At 47.1% G+C, this 20,322-nt stretch overlaps 1 protein-coding gene across 1 annotated transcript; it reads left to right on the top strand.

Moving 5' to 3' along the window:
* Window positions 1–17,734: 17,734 nt before the first annotated feature.
* LOC139750885 (uncharacterized) lies at window positions 17,735–19,329 on the top strand. Its single transcript, XM_071665752.1, has 3 exons — window positions 17,735–18,068; window positions 18,351–18,653; window positions 18,943–19,329. Exons 2-3 carry the CDS (start codon window positions 18,598–18,600, stop codon window positions 19,109–19,111), a joined length of 225 nt encoding a protein of 74 aa, XP_071521853.1. The 5' UTR covers window positions 17,735–18,068; window positions 18,351–18,597; the 3' UTR covers window positions 19,112–19,329.
* The last annotated feature ends 993 nt before the right edge of the window (window positions 19,330–20,322 follow it).

Genomic DNA, 20,322 nt, shown 5'->3' with positions numbered 1-20,322 from the left:
TAACTTTGAATCATATATTCAATTGCAGTATATAGCGTTATTAGGTACAGTAGGGTTGAGGGACAAGTCAATTGGGAGGTGAGTTTGGATGGAGAATAACTGGAAGTGAAGTGTTTTAGATATCTGGGAGTGGATTTCGCAGCGGATAGAACCATGGAAGGGGAAGTGCATCATACGGTGGGGGAGGGGGCAAAAGTTCTGGTAGCGTTGATGAATGTATGGAAGTCGAGAACGGTATCTCGGAAAGCAAAAATGGGTATGTTTGAAGGAATAGTGGTTCCAACAATGTTATATGGTTGCGAGGCGTGGGCTATGGATAGAGTTGTGCGGAGGAGGGTGGATGTGCTGGAAATGAGATGTTTGAGGACATTATGTGGTGTGAGGTGGTTTGATCGAGTGAGTAATGAAAGGGTGAGAGAGATGTGTGGCAATAAAAAGAGTGTGATTGAGAGAGCAGAAGATGGTGTTTTGAAATGGTTTGGTCACATGGAGAGAATGAGTGAGGAAAGATTGACAAAGAGGATATATGTGTCAGAGGTGGAGGGAACGAGGAAAAGTGGGAGACCAAACTGGTGGTGGAAAGATGGAATGAGAAAGATTTTGAGCGATCGGGGCCTGAACATGCTGAAGGGTGAAAGGCGCGCAAGGAATAGAGTGAATTGGAACGATGTGGTATACTGGGGTCGACGTGCTGTCAATGGATTGAACCAGGGCATGTGAAGCGTCTGGGGTAAATCATGGAAAGTTTTCTGTGGGGCCTGGATGTGGCAAGGAAGCTGTGGTTTCGGTGCATTATTACATGACAGCTAGAGACTGAGTGTGAACGAATGTGGCCTTTGTTTTCTTTTCCTAGCGCTACCTTGCACACATGAGGGGGGAGGGGGTTGTTATTTCATGTATGGCGGGGTGGCGATGGGAATGAATGAAGGCAAACAGTATGAATTATGTACATGTGTATATATGTATATGTCTCTCTGTGTGTATATATATGCATACGTTGAGATGTATAAGTATGTATATTTGCGTGTGTGGACGTTGTATATATACATGTGTATGTGGGTGGGTTGGGCCATCATTTCGTCTGTTTCCTTGCGCTACCTCGCTAACGCGGGAGACAGCGACAAAGCAAAATAAATAAAATAAATAAAGTAAGGGAAACAAATCCATGTGGTGTAGAGTGCGTTATCCCTGAGCTGTGGTAACGTGGCCATGACGGAGCCAGTGTGGCGACGGTGAGGCGGGTGGACAAGACCCCGCCCTTACTTCCCTCACTCGCGTCTCGCTATATCTTCACCACTTGTGCTCCCAACACCACCAGCAGATAATGTTTCGTGGGATAACACGCGACAAGCGACGCCCTCACCACACGCGCTGAGACAATGATTCACGAATTATTATACTCAAGTTCTGGGTGTGGCAGGGGAGTGTGTGTGTGGGCAGACGTGGTACACCTTGTGCCGCTCATGACAATGGTAGCAGGTGCGGTGCCACTATGTAATCTGGAGCCGCTCTGTTACTGTCACCACATTCCTTACTGGCGAAGCTTCGCTGGTCGTGCCCAGCACCCGCCTCAGCCTGCAGCGGTCATCATCGCTAGGGCCACCCTCCCGGTCACTACCCTACTGTGTGCATCACCCACTATGTCCATGACACGTACTGAGGTAGACGGCACCACAGTACGACCTTTTGCTACATTCCTACGGCCCTTGAGCATAACAGCACAACCTCTGAGCACAACAGCACGACTCCTGAGTACAATGGCACGGCCCTTGAGCAGAGTGGTACGACCCTGAGGTATGATGGTGTGACCGTCGTGCTCAGGTCGTGCCATCCACTCATCATTACATGGCTCCTAACATGAAGCTCCTCTTTACTCCTGGTGGCTACCATAACCTTCCTCTTGTTCATGTTCCCTTCCATCTGCTGATAACATCAACCTTCCTCTTGTTCATGTTCCCTTCCATCTGCTGATAACATCAACCTTCCTCTTGTTCATGTTCACTTCCATCTGCTGATAACGTCAACCTTCCTCTTGTTCATGTTCCCTTCCATCTGCTGATAACATCAACCTTCCTCTTGTTCATGTTCCCTTCCATCTGCTGATAACATCAACCTTCCTCTTGTTCATGTTCCCTTCCATCTGCTGATAACATCAACCTTCCTCTTGTTCATGTTCCCTTCCATCTGCTGATAACATCAACCTTCCTCTTGTTCATGTTCCCTTCCATCTGCTGATAACATCAACCTTCCTCCTGTTCATGTTCCCTTCCATCTGCTGATAACATCAACCTTCCTCTTGTTCATGTTCCCTTCCATCTGCTGATAACATCAACCTTCCTCTTGTTCATGTTCCCTTCCATCTGCTGATAACATCAACCTTCCTCTTGTTCATGTTCCCTTCCATCTGCTGATAACATCAACCTTCCTCTTGTTCATGTTCCCTTCCATCTGCTGATAACATCAACCTTCCTCTTGTTCATGTTCCCTTCCATCTGCTGATAACATCAACCTTCCTCCTGTTCATGTTCCCTTCCATCTGCTGATAACATCAACCTTCCTCTTGTTCATGTTCCCTTCCATCTGCTGATAACATCAACCTTCCTCTTGTTCATGTTCCCTTCCATCTGCTGATAACATCAACCTTCCTCTTGTTCATGTTCCCTTCCATCTGCTGATAACGTCAACCTTCCTCTTGTTCATGTTCCCTTCCATCTGCTGATAACGTCAACCTTCCTCTTGTTCATGTTCCCTTCCATCTGCTGATAACGTCAATATGTGAATGTAATACAGCTTCCACCTTCCATACTCCAGCCTCATATGCCGGGCTGGCCTTCACGTCTTCAACCACACATTTAATTGGTTGATTCGAATTCCCAAAGCGTATTCTTGCCCGCGCCACCGTCCATGTCGTTCATCATTATTCTTGATCACGACCACCTGGCTAAGTGCAGAGTGACTCACGTATGTAAGTCTTTGAGCACGACACCTTAAGACGACGGCACGACAACACGACACCTCAGCACAACAGCTGTCACCGGTGCACGACAGCATGACACCTCAGCACAACAGCTGTCACCGGTGCACGACAGCATGACACCTCAGCACAACAGCTGTCACCGGTGCACGACAGCATGACACCTCAGCACAACAGCTGTCACCGGTGCACGACAGCATGACACCTCAGCACAACAGCTGTCACCGGTGCACGACAGCATGACACCTCAGCACGACAGCTGTCACCGGTGCACGACAGCATGACACCTCAGCACAACAGCTATCACCGGTGCACGACAGCATGACACCTCAGCACGACAGCTGTCACCGGTGCACGACAGCATGACACCTCAGCACAACAGCTGTCACCGGTGCACGACAGCATGACACCTCAGCACAACAGCTGTCACCGGTGCACGACAGCATGACACCTCAGCACAACAGCTGTCACCGGTGCACGACAGCATGACACCTCAGCACGACAGCTGTCACCTGTGCACGACAGCATGACACCTCAGCACGACAGCTGTCACCGGTGCACGACAGCATGACACCTCAGCACGACAGCTGTCACCTGTGCACGACAGCATGACACCTCAGCACAACAGCTGTCACCTGTGCACGACAGCATGACACCTCAGCACAACAGCTGTCACCTGAGCACAACAGCATGACACCTCAGCACAACAGCTGTCACCTGAGCACAACAGCATGACACCTCAACACAACAGCTGTCATCTGAGCACAACAGCACGACACCTCAACACAACAGCTGTCACCTGAGCACAACAGCATGACACCTCAACACAACAGCTGTCATCTGAGCACAACAGCATGACACCTCAACACAACAGCTGTCATCTGAGCACAACAGCACGACACCTCAACACAACAGCTGTCACCTGAGCACAACAGCATGACACCTCAACACAACAGCTGTCACCTGAGCACAACAGCATGACACCTCAACACAACAGCTGTCATCTGAGCACAACAGCACGACACCTCAACACAACAGCTGTCACCTGTGCACCACAGCATGACACCTCATCACAACAGCTGTCACCTGTGCACGACAGCATGACACCTCAACACAACAGCTGTCATCTGAGCACAACAGCACGACACCTCAACACAACAGCTGTCACCTGTGCACCACAGCATGACACCTCATCACAACAGCTGTCACCTGTGCACGACAGCATGACACCTCAACACGACTGCACGGCGATGGTGCGACCCTTCGGCATGACGGCCACTCCTTTAACTTGATCTTTAAGATGCAGGGTCAGAGTAATGTGCAGCTACGTTGTGCCCGTATACGTAGGTTGGCAGGTACAACAACGTGGTGATGGGGTTGGCAGGTACAACAACAACAACAACAACGTGGTGATGGGGTTGGCAGGTACAACAACAACAACGTGGTGATGGGGTTGGCAGGTACAACAACAACAACAACAACGTGGTGATGGGGTTGGCAGGTACAACAACAACAACAACAACAACGTGGTGATGGGGTTGGCAGGTACAACAACAACAACAACGTGGTGATGGGGTTGGCAGGTACAACAACAACAACAACAACGTGGTGATGGGGTTGGCAGGTACAACAACAACAACGTGGTGATGGGGTTGGCAGGTACAACAACAACAACGTGGTGATGAGGTTGGCAGGTACAACAACAACAACGTGGTGATGGGGTTGGCAGGTACAACAACAACAACAACGTGGTGATGAGGTTGGCAGGTACAACAACAACAACGTGGTGATGGGGTTGGCAGGTACAACAACAACAACAACGTGGTGATGGGGTTGGCAGGTACAACAACAACAACGTGGTGATGGGGTTGGCAGGTACAACAACAACAACAACGTGGTGATGAGGTTGGCAGGTACAACAACAACAACGTGGTGATGGGGTTGGCAGGTACAACAACAACAACAACGTGGTGATGGGGTTGGCAGGTACAACAACAACAACGTGGTGATGGGGTTGGCAGGTACAACAACAACAACAACGTGGTGATGGGGTTGGCAGGTACAACAACAACAACGTGGTGATGGGGTTGGCAGGTACAACAACAACAACAACAACGTGGTGATGGGGTTGGCAGGTACAACAACAACGTGGTGATGGGGTTGGCAGGTACAACAACAACAACGTGGTGATGGGGTTGGCAGGTACAACAACAACAACAACAACGTGGTGATGGGGTTGGCAGGTACAACAACAACAACGTGGTGATGGGGTTGGCAGGTACAACAACAACAACGTGGTGATGGGGTTGGCAGGTACAACAACAACAACGTGGTGATGGGGTTGGCAGGTACAACAACAACAACAACGTGGTGATGGGGTTGGCAGGTACAACAACAACAACGTGGTGATGGGGTTGGCAGGTACAACAACAACAACGTGGTGATGGGGTTGGCAGGTACAACAACAACGTGGTGATGGGGTTGGCAGGTACAACAACAACAACGTGGTGATGGGGTTGGCAGGAACAACAACAACGTGGTGATGGGGTTGGCAGGTACAACAACAACAACGTGGTGATGGGGTTGGCAGGAACAACAACAACGTGGTGATGGGGTTGGCAGGTACAACAACGTGGTGATGGGGTTGGCAGGAACAACAACAACAACGTGGTGATGGGGTTGGCAGGTACAACAACAACAACGTGGTGATGGGGTTGGCAGGAACAACAACAACAACGTGGTGATGGTGTTGGCAGGTACAACAACAACCTGGTGATGGGGTTGGCAGGTACAACAACAACAACGTGGTGATGGGGTTGGCAGGTACAACAACAACGTGGTGATGGGGTTGGCAGGAACGACAACAACGTGGTGATGGGGTTGGCAGGAACAACAACAACAACAACGTGGTGATGGGGTTGGCATGTACAACAACAACGTGGTGATGGGGTTGGCAGGTACAACAACAACGTGGTGATGGGGTTGGCATGTACAACAACAACAACAACGTGGTGATGGGGTTGGCAGGTACAACAACAACGTGGTGATGGGGTTGGCAGGTACAACAACAACGTGGTGATGGGGTTGGCAGGTACAACAACAACGTGGTGATGGGGTTGGCAGGTACAACAACAACGTGGTGATGGGGTTGGCAGGTACAACAACAACAACAACAACGTGGTGATGGGGTTGGCAGGTACAACAACAACAACCTGGTGATGGGGTTGGCAGGTACAACAACAACAACGTGGTGATGGGGTTGGCAGGAACAACAACAACGTGGTGATGGTGTTGGCAGGTACAACAACAACCTGGTGATGGGGTTGGCAGGTACAACAACAACAACGTGGTGATGGGGTTGGCAGGTACAACAACGTGGTGATGGGGTTGGCAGGAACGACAACAACGTGGTGATGGGGTTGGCAGGAACAACAACAACAACAACGTGGTGATGGGGTTGGCATGTACAACAACAACGTGGTGATGGGGTTGGCAGGTACAACAACAACGTGGTGATGGGGTTGGCATGTACAACAACAACAACAACGTGGTGATGGGGTTGGCAGGTACAACAACAACAACAACGTGGTGATGGGGTTGGCAGGTACAACAACAACAACAACAACGTGGTGATAGGGTTGGCAGGTACAACAACAACAACAACGTGGTGATGGGGTTGGCAGGTACAACAACAACAACAACGTGGTGATGGGGTTGGCAGGTACAACAACAACAACGTGGTGATAGGGTTGGCAGGTACAACAACAACAACAACGTGGTGATGGGGTTGGCAGGTACAACAACAACAACGTGGTGATGGGGTTGGCAGGAACAATAACAACAACGTGGTGATGGGGTTGGCAGGTACAACAACAACGTGGTGATGGGGTTGGCAGGAACAACAACAACAACGTGGTGATGGGGTTGGCAGGAAAAACAACAACAACGTGGTGATGGGGTTGGCAGGAACAACAACAACGTGGTGATGGGGTTGGCAGGTACAACAACAACGTGGTGATGGGGTTCGCAGGAACAACAACAACAACGTGGTGATGGGGTTGGCAGGAACAACAACAACGTGGTGATGGGGTTGGAAGGTACAACAACAACAACAACGTGGTGATGGGGTTGGCAGGAACAACAACAACGTGGTGATGGGGTTGGCAGGTACAACAACAACGTGGTGATGGGGTTGGCAGGAACGACAACAACGTGGTGATGGGGTTGGCAGGTACAACAACAACAACGTGGTGATGGAGTTGGCATGTACAACAACAACGTGGTGATGGGGTTGGCAGGTACAACAACAACAACAACGTGGTGATGAGGTTGGCAGGTACAACAACAACGTGGTGATGGGGTTGGCAGGTACAACAACAACAACGTGGTGATGGGGTTGGCAGGTACAACAACAACGTGGTGATGGGGTTGGCAGGTACAACAACAACAACGTGGTGATGAGGTTGGCAGGTACAACAACAACGTGGTGATGGGGTTGGCAGGTACAACAACAACAACAACGTGGTGATTGGGTTGGCAGGTACAACAAAACAACAACAACGTGGTGATGGGGTTGGCAGGTACAACAAAACAACAACAACGTGGTGATGGGGTTGGCAGGTGCAGAACGCGGAAGGTGGAGGGGAACAGCCTTGTGCCAGACCCCTCACCAGGGGACGACACATCACGGTTCACACTGGGTGACAGGAGCCAATGTTGACATCCTGGAGTTGGAGACCCAGAGCCACCTCATCTTTGGATACAGACACGTAGCCCAGCGTCCGCTGGTCTACACAGACTCCCTACCCCCACAAAGTCCTGACTGTGCACGAGGTTCCCTCTACCAGTAACATCATCAGACACAATACCTCGTCAACATGACATTCACATGAAGATTTGAACTTCAGTTATTCATAATCATATCGTTTCCCACTTTACCTCGATACTGCATGAATATTAGTGTCTTCCTCCTGTCACCAGGCACACGACCACAGCTGACACTCACCAGGCACACGACCACTGCTGACACTCCCCAGGCATACGACCAGACACACGACCCGTGCTGACAATCACCAGGCACGCGACCAGTCATGACACTCACCAGACACACGACCAGTGCTGACATCACACACAAACAGTGCTGACACTCACCAGGCACACGACCAGTCCTGACACTCACCAGGAACAAACCAGAGCTGACAATCACCAGGCACATGACCAATGCTGACACATGTCCAGTACTGGCTGTCACAAGTGTGACAAAACTGTGTTATTCTGTTGTGTAATAAATTGTATTTATTTATAGTGTTAATATCTTTATAACACAAGTCTGGAAGGTGATAACTAGGAGGGTGTGTAGTTAGGTGGGAATAGCGGGATGGTTGGAAGGGGACCGACAGCCAATCACGCCTCAACTGTGACATCAGCATCTCGTGTACATGTTTGTTCTCAGCCAATCAGAGCTGGCCATGTGTACTGCTTTTATAAATACCCCGAGGTGTGTTGTGAGAGCTGACTCCTTCACGGGGCACCACCATCAACATAGGTAGTCTCATTTTCTCTTTCCCCTAATTTGCATACACGTAGCCACTGTACTGCGCTGCATTTATGCTTGCTTTATATATATATTTCGAATGTTTGTAAAATGTAATAGTTCACTGTCGGACGAAGAATTATGGCCTGACTGCATCTTACTATCTGCCAAGTATCTATTATTATCATTATCATTATTATGTTTATGTGCAGCAGAGGAAGAGATTCTTGGTGGGAAAACTTACCTGCTGGATACGTGACAACGTAACATTTTGTGACCTGTAAAGTCATTCATTTCTTTGTGTAATATTTGTTTCTATTATTATAAATTGTTTTACATCTTTATGTTTAATTTCATCCGTTAGCATTACCTATGGTGACAATCACGAAGCATACGACCAGTGCTAACAATCACCAGGTACACGACCAGTGCTGACAATCACCAGGCATACGACCAGTGCTGACAATCACCAAGCATACGACCAGTGCTGACAATCACCAGGCACACGACCAGTGCTGACAATCACCAAGCATACGACCAGTGCTGACAATCACCAAACATACGACCAGTGCTGACAATCACCAGGCAGGAGACGAATCCTAACAATTAACAGGCATGCGACCAGTGCTGACAATTACCAAGGCATATATATACATACTATTCGCCATTCCCCACGTTAGCGAGGTAGCGTCAAGAACAGAAGACTAAGCCTTTGAGGGAATATCCTCCCTTGGCCCCCTTCTCTGTCCCTTCTTTTGGAACATCAAAAAACGAGAAGGGAGGATTTCCAACCCCCGCTTCCTCCCCTTTTAGTCGTCTTGTACGACACGCAGGGAATACATGAGAAGTATTCTTTCTCCCCTATCCCTAGGGATATATATATATATATATATATATATATATATATATATATATATATATATATATATATATATATATATATATATTTCTATTATACTCTGTCGCTGTCTCCCGTGTCAGCGAGGTAGCGCAAGGAAACAGACGAAAGAAAGGCCCAACCCACCCACATACACATGTATATACATACACGTCCACACACGCACATATACATGTCTATACATTTCAACGTATACATATATATACATCCACAGACATATACATATATACACGTGTACATAATTCATACTTGCTGCCTTTATTCATTCCTGTCGCCACCCCGCCACACATGAAATGACAACCCCCTCCCCCCGCATGCGCGCGAGGTAGCCCTAGGAAAAGACAACAAAGGCCACATTCGTTCACACACAGTCTCTAGCTGTCATGTATAATACACTGAAACCATATCTCCCTTTCCACATCCAGACCCCAAAAAACTTTCCATGGTTTTCCCAGACGCTTCACATGCCCGTCCACCCCGGTATATCACATCGTTCCAATTCACTCTATTCCTTGCACGCCTTTCACCCTCCTGATGTTCAGGCCCCGATCGCTCAAAATCTTTTTCACTCCATCTTTCCACCTCCAATTTGGTCTCCCACTTCTCCTCGTTCCCTTCACCTCTGAAACATATATCCTCTTGGTCAATCTTTCCTGTCATTCTCTCCATGTGACCAAACAATTTCAATACATCCTCTTCTGCTCTCTCAACCACTCTTTTTATTACAACACATCTCTCTTACCCTTTCATTACTTACTCGATCAAACCACCTCACACCACATATTGTCCTCAAACATCTCATTTCCAACACATCCACCCATCTCCGCACATCTCTATCTATAGTCTACGCCTCTCAACCATACAACATTGTTGGAACCCCTTTCCTTCAAACATACCCATTTTTGCTTTCCGAGATAATGTTCTCGCCTTCCACACATTTTTCAACGCTCCAAGAACTTTCGTCCCCTCCCCCACCCTGTGACTCACTTCCGCTTCCATGATTCCATCCGCTGCCAAATTCACTCCCAGATATGTAAAACACTTCACTTCCTCCAGTTTTTCTCCATTCAAACTTACCTCCCAACTGACTTGTCCCTCAACACTACTGTACAACCTTGCTCTTATTCACATTTACTTCCAGCTTTCTTCTTTCACTCACTTTACCAAATTCAGTCACCAGCTTCTGCAGTTTCTCACACGAATCAGCCACCAGCGTTGTAACATCAGCGAACAACCACTGACACTTCCCAAGCTCTCTCATCCACAACAGACTGCATACTTGCCCCTCTCTCCAAAACTCTTGCATTCACCTCCCTATCAACCCCTACCATAAACAAATTAAACAACTATGGAGACATCACGCACCCCTGCCGTAAACCGACATTCACTGAGAACTAGTCACTTTCCTCTCTTCCTACTCCTACACATGCCTTACATCCTCGATTAAAAAAAAAAAAATTCACTGCTTCTAGCAACTTGCCTCCCACAACATATATTCTTAATACCTTCCACAAAGCATCACTATCAACTCTATCATATGCCTTCTCCAGATCCATAAATCCAACATACAAATCCATTTGCTTTTCTAAGTATTTCTCACATACATTCTTCAAAGCACACACCTGATCCACACATCCTCTACCACTTCTAAAACCACACTGCTCTTCCCCAATCTGATGCTCTGTACATGCTTTCACCCTCTCACTCTATACCCACCCATATAATTTCCCAGGAATACTCAACAAACTTATACCTCTGTAATTTGAGCACTCACTTTTACCCCCTTTGCCTTTGTACAATGGCACTATACATGCATTCCGCCAATCCTCAGGCACCTCACCATGAGTCATGCATACATTAAATATCCTCACCAACCGGTCACCAATACAGTCACCCTCTTTTTTAATAGATTCCACTGCAATACCATCCAAACCCGCCGTCTTGCCGGCTTTCATCTTCCGCAAAGCTTTTATTACCTCTTCTCTGTTTACTAAATTATTCTCCCTAACCCTCTCACTTCGCACACCACCTCGTCCAAAACACCCTATATCTGCCACTCTATCACCTAGCACATTCAACAAACCTTAAAAATACTCACTCCATCTCCTTTTCACATCACCACTACATGTTATTACCTCGCCACTAGCCCCCTTCACTGATGTTCCCATTTGTTCTCTTGTCTTACGCACTTTACTTACCTCCTTCCAAAGCATCTTTTTATTCTCCCTAAAATTCAATGATACTCTCATTCCAACTCTCATTTGCCCTCCTTTTCACCTCTTGCACCTTTCTCTTGACCTCCTGCCTCTTTCTTTTATACATCTTCCAGTCATTTGCACTATTTAACTGCAAAACTCGTCCAAATGCCTCTCTCTTCTCTTTCACATATAATCTTCATCCCATCACACTACCCTTTCTAATCTGCCCACCTCCCACGCTTCTCATGCCACAAGTATCTTTTGCGTAAGCCATCACTGCTTCCCTAAATACATCTCATTCCTCCCCCACTCACCTTACTTCCTTTGCTCTCACCTTTTTCCGTTCTGCTTCAGTCTCTCCTAGTACTTCCTCACACAAGTCTCCTTCCCAAGCTCACTTACTCTCACCACTCTCTTCACCCCAACATTCTCTCTTCTTTTCTGAAAACCTCTACAAATCTTCACCCTCGCCTCAAGATAATGATCAGCCATCCCTCCAGTTACACCTCTCAGCACATTAACATCCAAAAGTCTCTTTCGCGCGCCTATCAATTAACACGTGATCCAATAACGCTCTCTAGCCATCTCTCCCACTTACATACGTATACTTATGTATATCTCTCTTTTTAAACCAGGTATTCCCAATTACCAGTCCTTTTTCAGCACATAAATCTACAAGCTCTTCACCATTTCCAACACTGAACACCCCATGTACGCCAATTATTCCCTCAACTGCCACATTACTCACCTTTGCATTCAAATCATCCATCACTATAACCCGGTCTCGTGCATCAAAACTACTAACATACTCACTCAGCTGCTGTACTTTCTTACATTCTATCACATGCTCCCACCACTCCTGTTTCAGGAGTAGTGCTACTCCTTCCCTTATTCTTGTCCACTAACCAACCCCTGATTTTACTCCCAAAACATTCCTAAACCACTCTTTCCCTTTACCCTTGAGCTACGTGTCACTCAGAGCCACAACATCCAGGTTCCTTTCCTCAAACAAACTACCTATCTCTCCTTTTTTCTCATCTTGGTTACATCCACTTACATTTAGACACCCCCAATCTGAGCCTTCGAGGAGGATGAGCACTCCCCGCGTGACTCCTTCTTCTGTTTCCCCTTTTAGAAAGTTAAAATACAAGGAGGGGAGGGTTTCTAGCCCCCCGCTCCCGTCCCCTTTAGTCGCCTTCTACGACACGTGAGGAATGCGTGGGAAGTATTTTTTCTTCCTTATCCCCACGGATATATATATATATATATATATATATATATATATATATATATATATATATATATATATATATAATATTCGGGCCTAATTAGGACAGTAGACACTACATTTACCAAACAACAGTGTTGTACATTAATGGATGGCATAAAAGTATAAGGGGAAATAAATACCCATAAACAAAGATGAGGGAAGCTTGCTTTTGACGAGGAAGTTGGGAGAAAGGGAACGAGACGAGGTGTGGACTGGCGGGGGGGGGGATACCCCCTCCACGTAACATTGACCAGGAGCAAACTTACCACTCACCACCATCCCCCCCCCCCACTCCCATCTGGGGCTATTACAGAAGGGACTGTGACACTTATGACAACATAACACACTAAAGATAACATTAGCAAACGTACCGAATCGATCGAATGTCACAATCTACGGCAAGTGCAAGATCGACATTATGTAATCCAACCCCAAGTAAGTGTCACTTGCACCTGCCTGGCACACATACCATACGGTACATGTAAGGTGAGCAGTAGACGGACATTTAACAATGATACAATATTCCACTGTATGTTTGAATGGTTTCTAACCCACTTTACATTATATTCGTCATCTGGTCCTAGTCTGTTACGAAGACCTTACCATATGGATGTAACCAAGTGGTCTGTTATGAAGACCTTACCATATGGACGTAACCAAGTGGTCTGTTATGAAGACCTTACCATATGGACGTAACCAAGTGGTCTGTTATGAAGACCTTACCATATGGACGTAAGCAAGTGGTCTGTTATGAAGACCTTACCATATGGACGTAAACCCAAGTGGTCTGTTATGAAGACCTTACCATATGGACGTAACAAGTGGTCCGTTATGAAGACCTTACCCTATGGACGTAACAAGTGGTCCGTTATGAAGACCCTTTTTATATGGACGTAACCAAAATGGTCGTTATGAAGGGCCTTACATTGGACGTAAACCCAAATGGTCCGTTTTGAAAACCTTTTCCATATGGAAATTTAAAAAAGTGGTCCGTTATGAAGACCTTACCCTTGGAGTAAGCAAGTTGGGCTTTATGAAGACCTTAAAATATGGACGTAACCAAATGGTTTTGTTTTGAAGCCTTACCCCTTTTGGGCGTAACCAAGTGGTTTTGTTATGAAGCCTTTTCCCTATGGGGGCGTAACCAAGTGGTCCGTTTTGAAGCCTTACCAAAATTGGGCGTAACCAAATGGTCTGTTATGAAGGGCCCTTTCCATATGGACGTTTAAACCCAAATGGTCCGTTTTGAAGACCTTACCTTGGACGTAACCCAAATGGTTTTGTTATGAAAACCTTACCATTTGGGGCGTAAACCCAAGGGCCTTATTCCTTTCTGGACACTGGGGTGCTGGTCGTTTGAAACCCCCAAGGCCCGCCAATTCCCCCCCCCCCCCCCCCCCCCCCCCCCCCCCCCCCCCCCCCCCCCCCCCCCCCCCCCCCCCCCCCCCCCCCCCCCCCCCCCCCCCCCCCCCCCCCCCCCCCCCCCCCCCCCCCCCCCCCCCCCCCCCCCCCCCCCCCCCCTTTTTGACCCACCTTGGACCCAAACCGTTGGGACCCAAAGGCCTTCCTTTACCGGGCCCAATTTTGTTAAAGGGCCCAAAAAACCTTTTGTTAAAGGGCCCACCTTGGACCCAACCCCCTTGTTTTGGGCCACCTTGGAGAACCCCCCTTTGTTTTGGGCCACCTTTTGGACGAAACCCCCTTTGTTTTGGACCACCCTGGCGAACCCCCCTTTTGTTTTGGGCCACCTTGGACCCAAACCCCCTTTTTGTTTTCGACCCATTTTGGACCCAACCCCCCTTTTTGTTTTGACCCACCTTGGAGAAACCCCCCTTTTGTTTTGGGCCCCCTTGGACCCAACCCCCCTTTTGTTAAAGGGCCCACCCTTCCCAAAAAGGGTTTTGTTTTGGGCCACCTCTGGACCCAACCAACCTCTGTTTTTGACCCACTCTGGACCCAACCCCCCTTTTGTTAAAGGGCCCAAACCTTGGGCCCAAAAAGGGGCCTTGAAAGACCCCCTTGGGGAAACCAGGGGTTTTAAAGGGCCCACCTTTTGGGGGCCCAAAGGGTTTTGTTTTGGGCCCTTCCTTCTGTTCCGAAAGGCCTTCTTTACCCAACCCCCCTTTTGTTTTGACCCAATTCGTAAACCGACCACCTTCTGTAAGACCCGGGGGGGTCCGACCCCCCTTTGGTTTAACCCCCACCCCACCTCCTGTAGAACCCACCTTGTTCCGAACCTTTTTGACCACCCGGGTCTTTAAAAAAGCCCACCTTTTGTTTGAAACCCCTGTTTACCAAAAACCCAAACCTCTTGGTTAAACCACCCACCTCTGTTTTTTGGGGGCCCAAATTTTACCGACCCACCTTTACCCCACCTTTTGAAGACCCACTCTTTTCCACCCGCCTCTTTAAAAACCGGAACCCCCCTCTTAACCCACCTCTTACGCCCAATTGTTCCGCCACCTTGTTTTTCCACCCGCCTTTTTTACCGGGGGCCCCCCTGGGGACCAAAACCCCCCTTTTTTAAAACCGGGGCCCCCTCTGTACCGAAAACCCGTTTTTTTCCAAATTCTGTAAAAAAAACCCGCCCTTTTCCGCCCACCTCTGTTTTGAATCGGTTAACCGGACCCGCCTTTTTACCGAAACCCCCCTCTTTCCGACCCGTTTTTTTAAGGGGCCCAAAAAATTTTTGTACCGGAACCCGCCTCTTTCCCACCCCCTTGGGGAAAACCGGGCCCTTTTCCCTTACCGACCCGCCTTTTACCGAAAATTTTTTAACCCAACCCTTTTCCTTTTGTAAAAGAAGCCTCTTTCCACCCATTTTTAAAAAGGACCCACCTTTTGTACCGAACCCCACTTTTGTACCGACCCCTTTTTTGGCCCAACCCAAACCTTTTGTTACCCACCCCCCGTACCGACCCCTCTGTACCGGGCCCCCCTCTGTACCCACCCCCTTGTACCCCCCACCTCTGTTTCCCACCCCCTCTGTAAAGACCCCCCTCTGTACCGACCCCCCTCTGTTTCCGACCCAAACCCCTTTTACCGACCCCCCCTCTGTTTCCGACCCCCTTTGTTTCCGACCCACCTCTGTACCGACCCACCTCTGTACCCACCCACCTCTGTACCGGACCCACCTCTGTACCGACCCACCTCTGTACCGACCCACCTCTGAAGTTTGTGCGAGTCCGCTTGTCAGGTGAGTCGTCCTTGTCACTCCATACTTCCCTCATGACCTTTGTGTGATGATTCACGAGTTCTTGCCACTTGAATCATCATCATCATTTTATATATATATATATATATATATATATATATATATATATATATATATATATATATATATATATATATTATATAAACGCCCACATACGCACATATACATATATAAGCATACACATACAAAGACATACATACATACACATGTGCATATTCATACTTCCTAGCCTTCATGCAATTTTGTCGCTACCCCGCCCCATAGGAAACAGCATCGCTACCCCTACTTCAGCGAGGTAGCGGCAGGAAAACAGACAAAAAATAGGCTACATTCATTCACACTCAGCCTCTAGCTGTCATGTGCAATGCACCGAAACCACAGCTCCCTTTTCACATCCAGGCCCCACAGACCTTTCCATGGTTTACACCAGGCGTTTCACATGCCCTGGTTCAGTTCATTAACGGCATGTCGACCCCGGTGTACCACATAGTTCCAATTCCCTCTATTCCTTGCAAGCATTTCATCCTCCTGCATGTTCAGGACCCGATCGCTCAAAATCTTTTTCACTCCATCCTTCCAGCTCCAATTTGGTCTCCCGCTTCTCCTTGTTCACTCCACCTCTGACACATATATCCTCTATGTCAACCTTTCCTCACTCATTCTTTCCATATGACCAAACCATTTCAAAACACCCTCTTCTGCTCTCTCAACCACACTCCTTTTATTGCCACACACCTCTCTTACCCTTTCATTACTTACTCGATCAAACCACCTCACACCACATATTGTCCTCAAACATCTCATTTCCAGCACATCCATCGTTTCCCACGTTGCTTGTCATTACCAGGAACAGACGAAGAACGGCCTAATTTGCATATATTCACGTTCTACCTTCCATCTATAATGCACTGAAATCTAAGTCCCCTATCCACAGGCAAGCCCCACAGACCTTTCTATGGTTTCCTCTGACCATATATATATATATATATATATATATATATATATACCTAGGGAATTAGATTACATATTCACCCTATAAAAAATATGTAATCATTGCTTTCTTTTAGTACATCTTCAAAACAAATATTCAGACTTTGTATTTGAGTAAAGACTTGCTTTAATCACTTCAGAGACCATCTGTATCTTTCTTCCTTCCTTCACAGATAACAGGAACATGTGGTGGTAGTCATCAGCGTATAATGGGAAGAAAGACGCTAAGCAGGACAAGGTATTTACACCAGGAAGATATCTATCTGTATAACTAATGTGGAACACATTAGATATCATGAAGAACCTATACACTAAATACTGAACACATTAGATATGAAGAACCTATACATCGAAGACTTTTCATACTGCATTACCGTCTGATCCCCCTTCCCGCCACGTACTCAGCGTGGGCAAAACAGGTTCTCTGTCTGGCTGACGTCCATGGATGACGTCAATGGCCCTAGGTTCCTTGCAGCTGCTGGGCAAACCAGTAGTTCCACTTCCAGGAACATGGCGCTGACGTTCTCTGCATCCCAGGAACTAACGTCATTCGGTAAAGGTTCCATATGCCTCCAGACACCAACTCCTTAAACAGTGACACTAATCAACGCTACTGAATTCACGTACTTTAAATCCACCCTGAGCGCCAACCTTCGCCTGGTCAGCAGTTCCGCCGTGCAAGGCAACACGTGTGTGCGGGTGCCAGGAGTTCCTGACGTTTGTCACGTAGTCTACCATGCAGCGCCGGCAATGCCCCACACAATATAAGGCGGCGCGCTGCCAAGATCACTCAGTCTACTACAGCTACCACCAGCATAGTGGCAACATATTCTCGCGCTCTCGCCGTACAGCACATATTATCTTTCCAAGTGACTACGTTTGGGCGAGCATACAAGTGATATCATCAGGACAGCAAGAGTGTTCGCTGGAGTACACACGACAACTGCGAAGAACTGCAGCATTGTTCTATGAACTGCAGGTTTAAGCTCAGGTAAGAGGAAGCCCCCACATAACTCTCTGTTGTATAGACTCTGCTATTTATCTTACATACAAAGAGCTACGTTATTGAAGGCAAATGTTGCTTAATGACACTAATTAGTAATATCCCAAATACAGTTCATATTCAAGGCCCTTATTTTTACAACTCCAGTACCATGGAATGTCTTGCTAGTATTGCGACACACATGTTCCTCAGACACAGACTGCATTTCATCAGTGAGCCAGTGACTCCTAGTATTGTCAGCCGTGCCTAATATGGTGTTCCTCCCTCTAGGTTGGAGTTGCACGTGACCATTGCAAGGGGAAGCAGACTTGCTAACTGCGGCAACACACTTGAACTCAGCGTCCTTTCTCAGCTTCACAACGTCCCTTGACGACAGCATTTGCAAGTGATATTCTTGACTCGAGGAAATTTACGTCCGCTTCATACCTGTGGCCAGGCTTCGTCCTCACCACTGGAATCTTACAAGTGTGTGACTTGAGTACAACCTTGTGGTAGCACTCACCCACCCACCACCAAGATGGTTCAGGAACAAGTTTACGCCAGCAGCAGCTACGTCGCCGACCCTCAGGCCAGGTGAGTTGGCTTCAAGCTTCCTCTTCCTAATGTTTTAGTCAGGATGCAGCAGCTAGTCCAACTGTTACCAATGACCATAGCTCATCACGAGGTATCTCCCTTGGCTCACTTCAGTCGGAAAGTCACGACAAATTCATGAATTTAGAAAAGACGAGAAGTGTTTTTGTTTTCAGTCTGAAACTAGCTAGTACATTTTTCTTTAAATATGTTCATCTCAACTGGAAATATATTTCTGTGTTATCCAGTCAGAGAAAAACTGAGCTAAAGTCTTTCCGTTTCCTCCCTACAGAAAATCCACCTACAAAGCCATGGAGATGGGCGGCTATGCCCAAAGCAGCGCCGGGAAGAGCGCAGGAGCGGGCATGTTGAACAAGAACAAGAAGGGCACGGACCAGAAGGACGTGTGGGGCCCTGTGTTCCGCAACAAACAACACTTCATTGACATGCACTTCTGTTAGATCAACTTCAACAGCACCAGTTTTCCTGGCGAGCGGATCTACACATGATCACTGCCTATATTAGATATGCTCACTATGTTATGGCCAGTAGTACAAGTTCATCATAATCATTCACTCAATACTCAAGTCATCCTTCATTCCCACACTCATAATTTTATATCAGGGATACGAAAGAAGTCTTGAAGACCATTTAGTTTTATAATAAACTATTTACAACATATTGTCGTATCAGTCTGCTCCTCACTTCCTATGTATGGATGATGAATACACTATGGCAGTTAACCCAGAAGCGTGGCCACCGAACTCCTTGATAACCTGAACTCGGGTGCTGGTGACGTCCCAGATTCGAGACTACACAGTGAAAATCTTCCATAACTTTCTATACCTGTACACCTCTCAGTAGAAACATTGCAAACTGACAAACATTATAAGAATTGATGCGTTTCCTCTACGCTTCAGCATCATAGGAGTCGAAGTTGAGAAACATCCGCTGGGTCGTTCACTGCCAACGTGAAAGCAGGTTCCCGCATTCATCTTGGGTCGACCCAAGCCAAATGCTTCCTGCATCTCTGTTGTACAGGCTTGAGCGCTCGCAGGTAAACTTTTTATGACAAACCGAGTAATGAAACCCAACCTTCAAAAATTGCTAAGCATTTGCACTAATATTTTCGATCTTCATTAAAAACGTTCAATTTTGGCTTTGTGACTAGCAATACCGTTCTACGTCAAGCTTAAACCACCAAGGAGCTCTATAATGCCAGTGTTTACCTCACAATACCCATCAAAGTTGACTACGTCAGGACTTTCTAAATTTTATTTGATCATAACATTAAAAAAAAAAGTCATATCATTTTACCAACAAAAATCAAAATTTGCTTCAAACAGCCTCTTGGAAATATGAGACTCCTCGTCTGAGCGCCAGCACAATGATGAAAGGTCATCAAGTCCTTTGTCAGACCCGTCAGGTCCCTTGACCAAATATCAGTAATTCACAACATACAACAAGTGATGAATTCATTGTATGCTTAACGTGAATACATTCCCAAGAATTATGGTGTCTACTTATTAACATTATAACGCTGTGGCATTAATTGTTGACTCTACATTGGCATCTAAAATGGGTTGAATTTTGTCTGACATACTGTACGTATGTGTCCATGTCTCTAAAACACACACACACACACACACACACACACACACACACAACATAT

Source organism: Panulirus ornatus, chromosome 10 (genome assembly GCF_036320965.1).
Source record: "Panulirus ornatus isolate Po-2019 chromosome 10, ASM3632096v1, whole genome shotgun sequence".
In the NCBI taxonomy this organism is placed as follows: domain Eukaryota; kingdom Metazoa; phylum Arthropoda; class Malacostraca; order Decapoda; family Palinuridae; genus Panulirus; species Panulirus ornatus.
The sequence above is the reverse complement of the archived record's forward strand: the minus strand, read 5'-3'. Positions and strand labels throughout refer to the sequence as shown.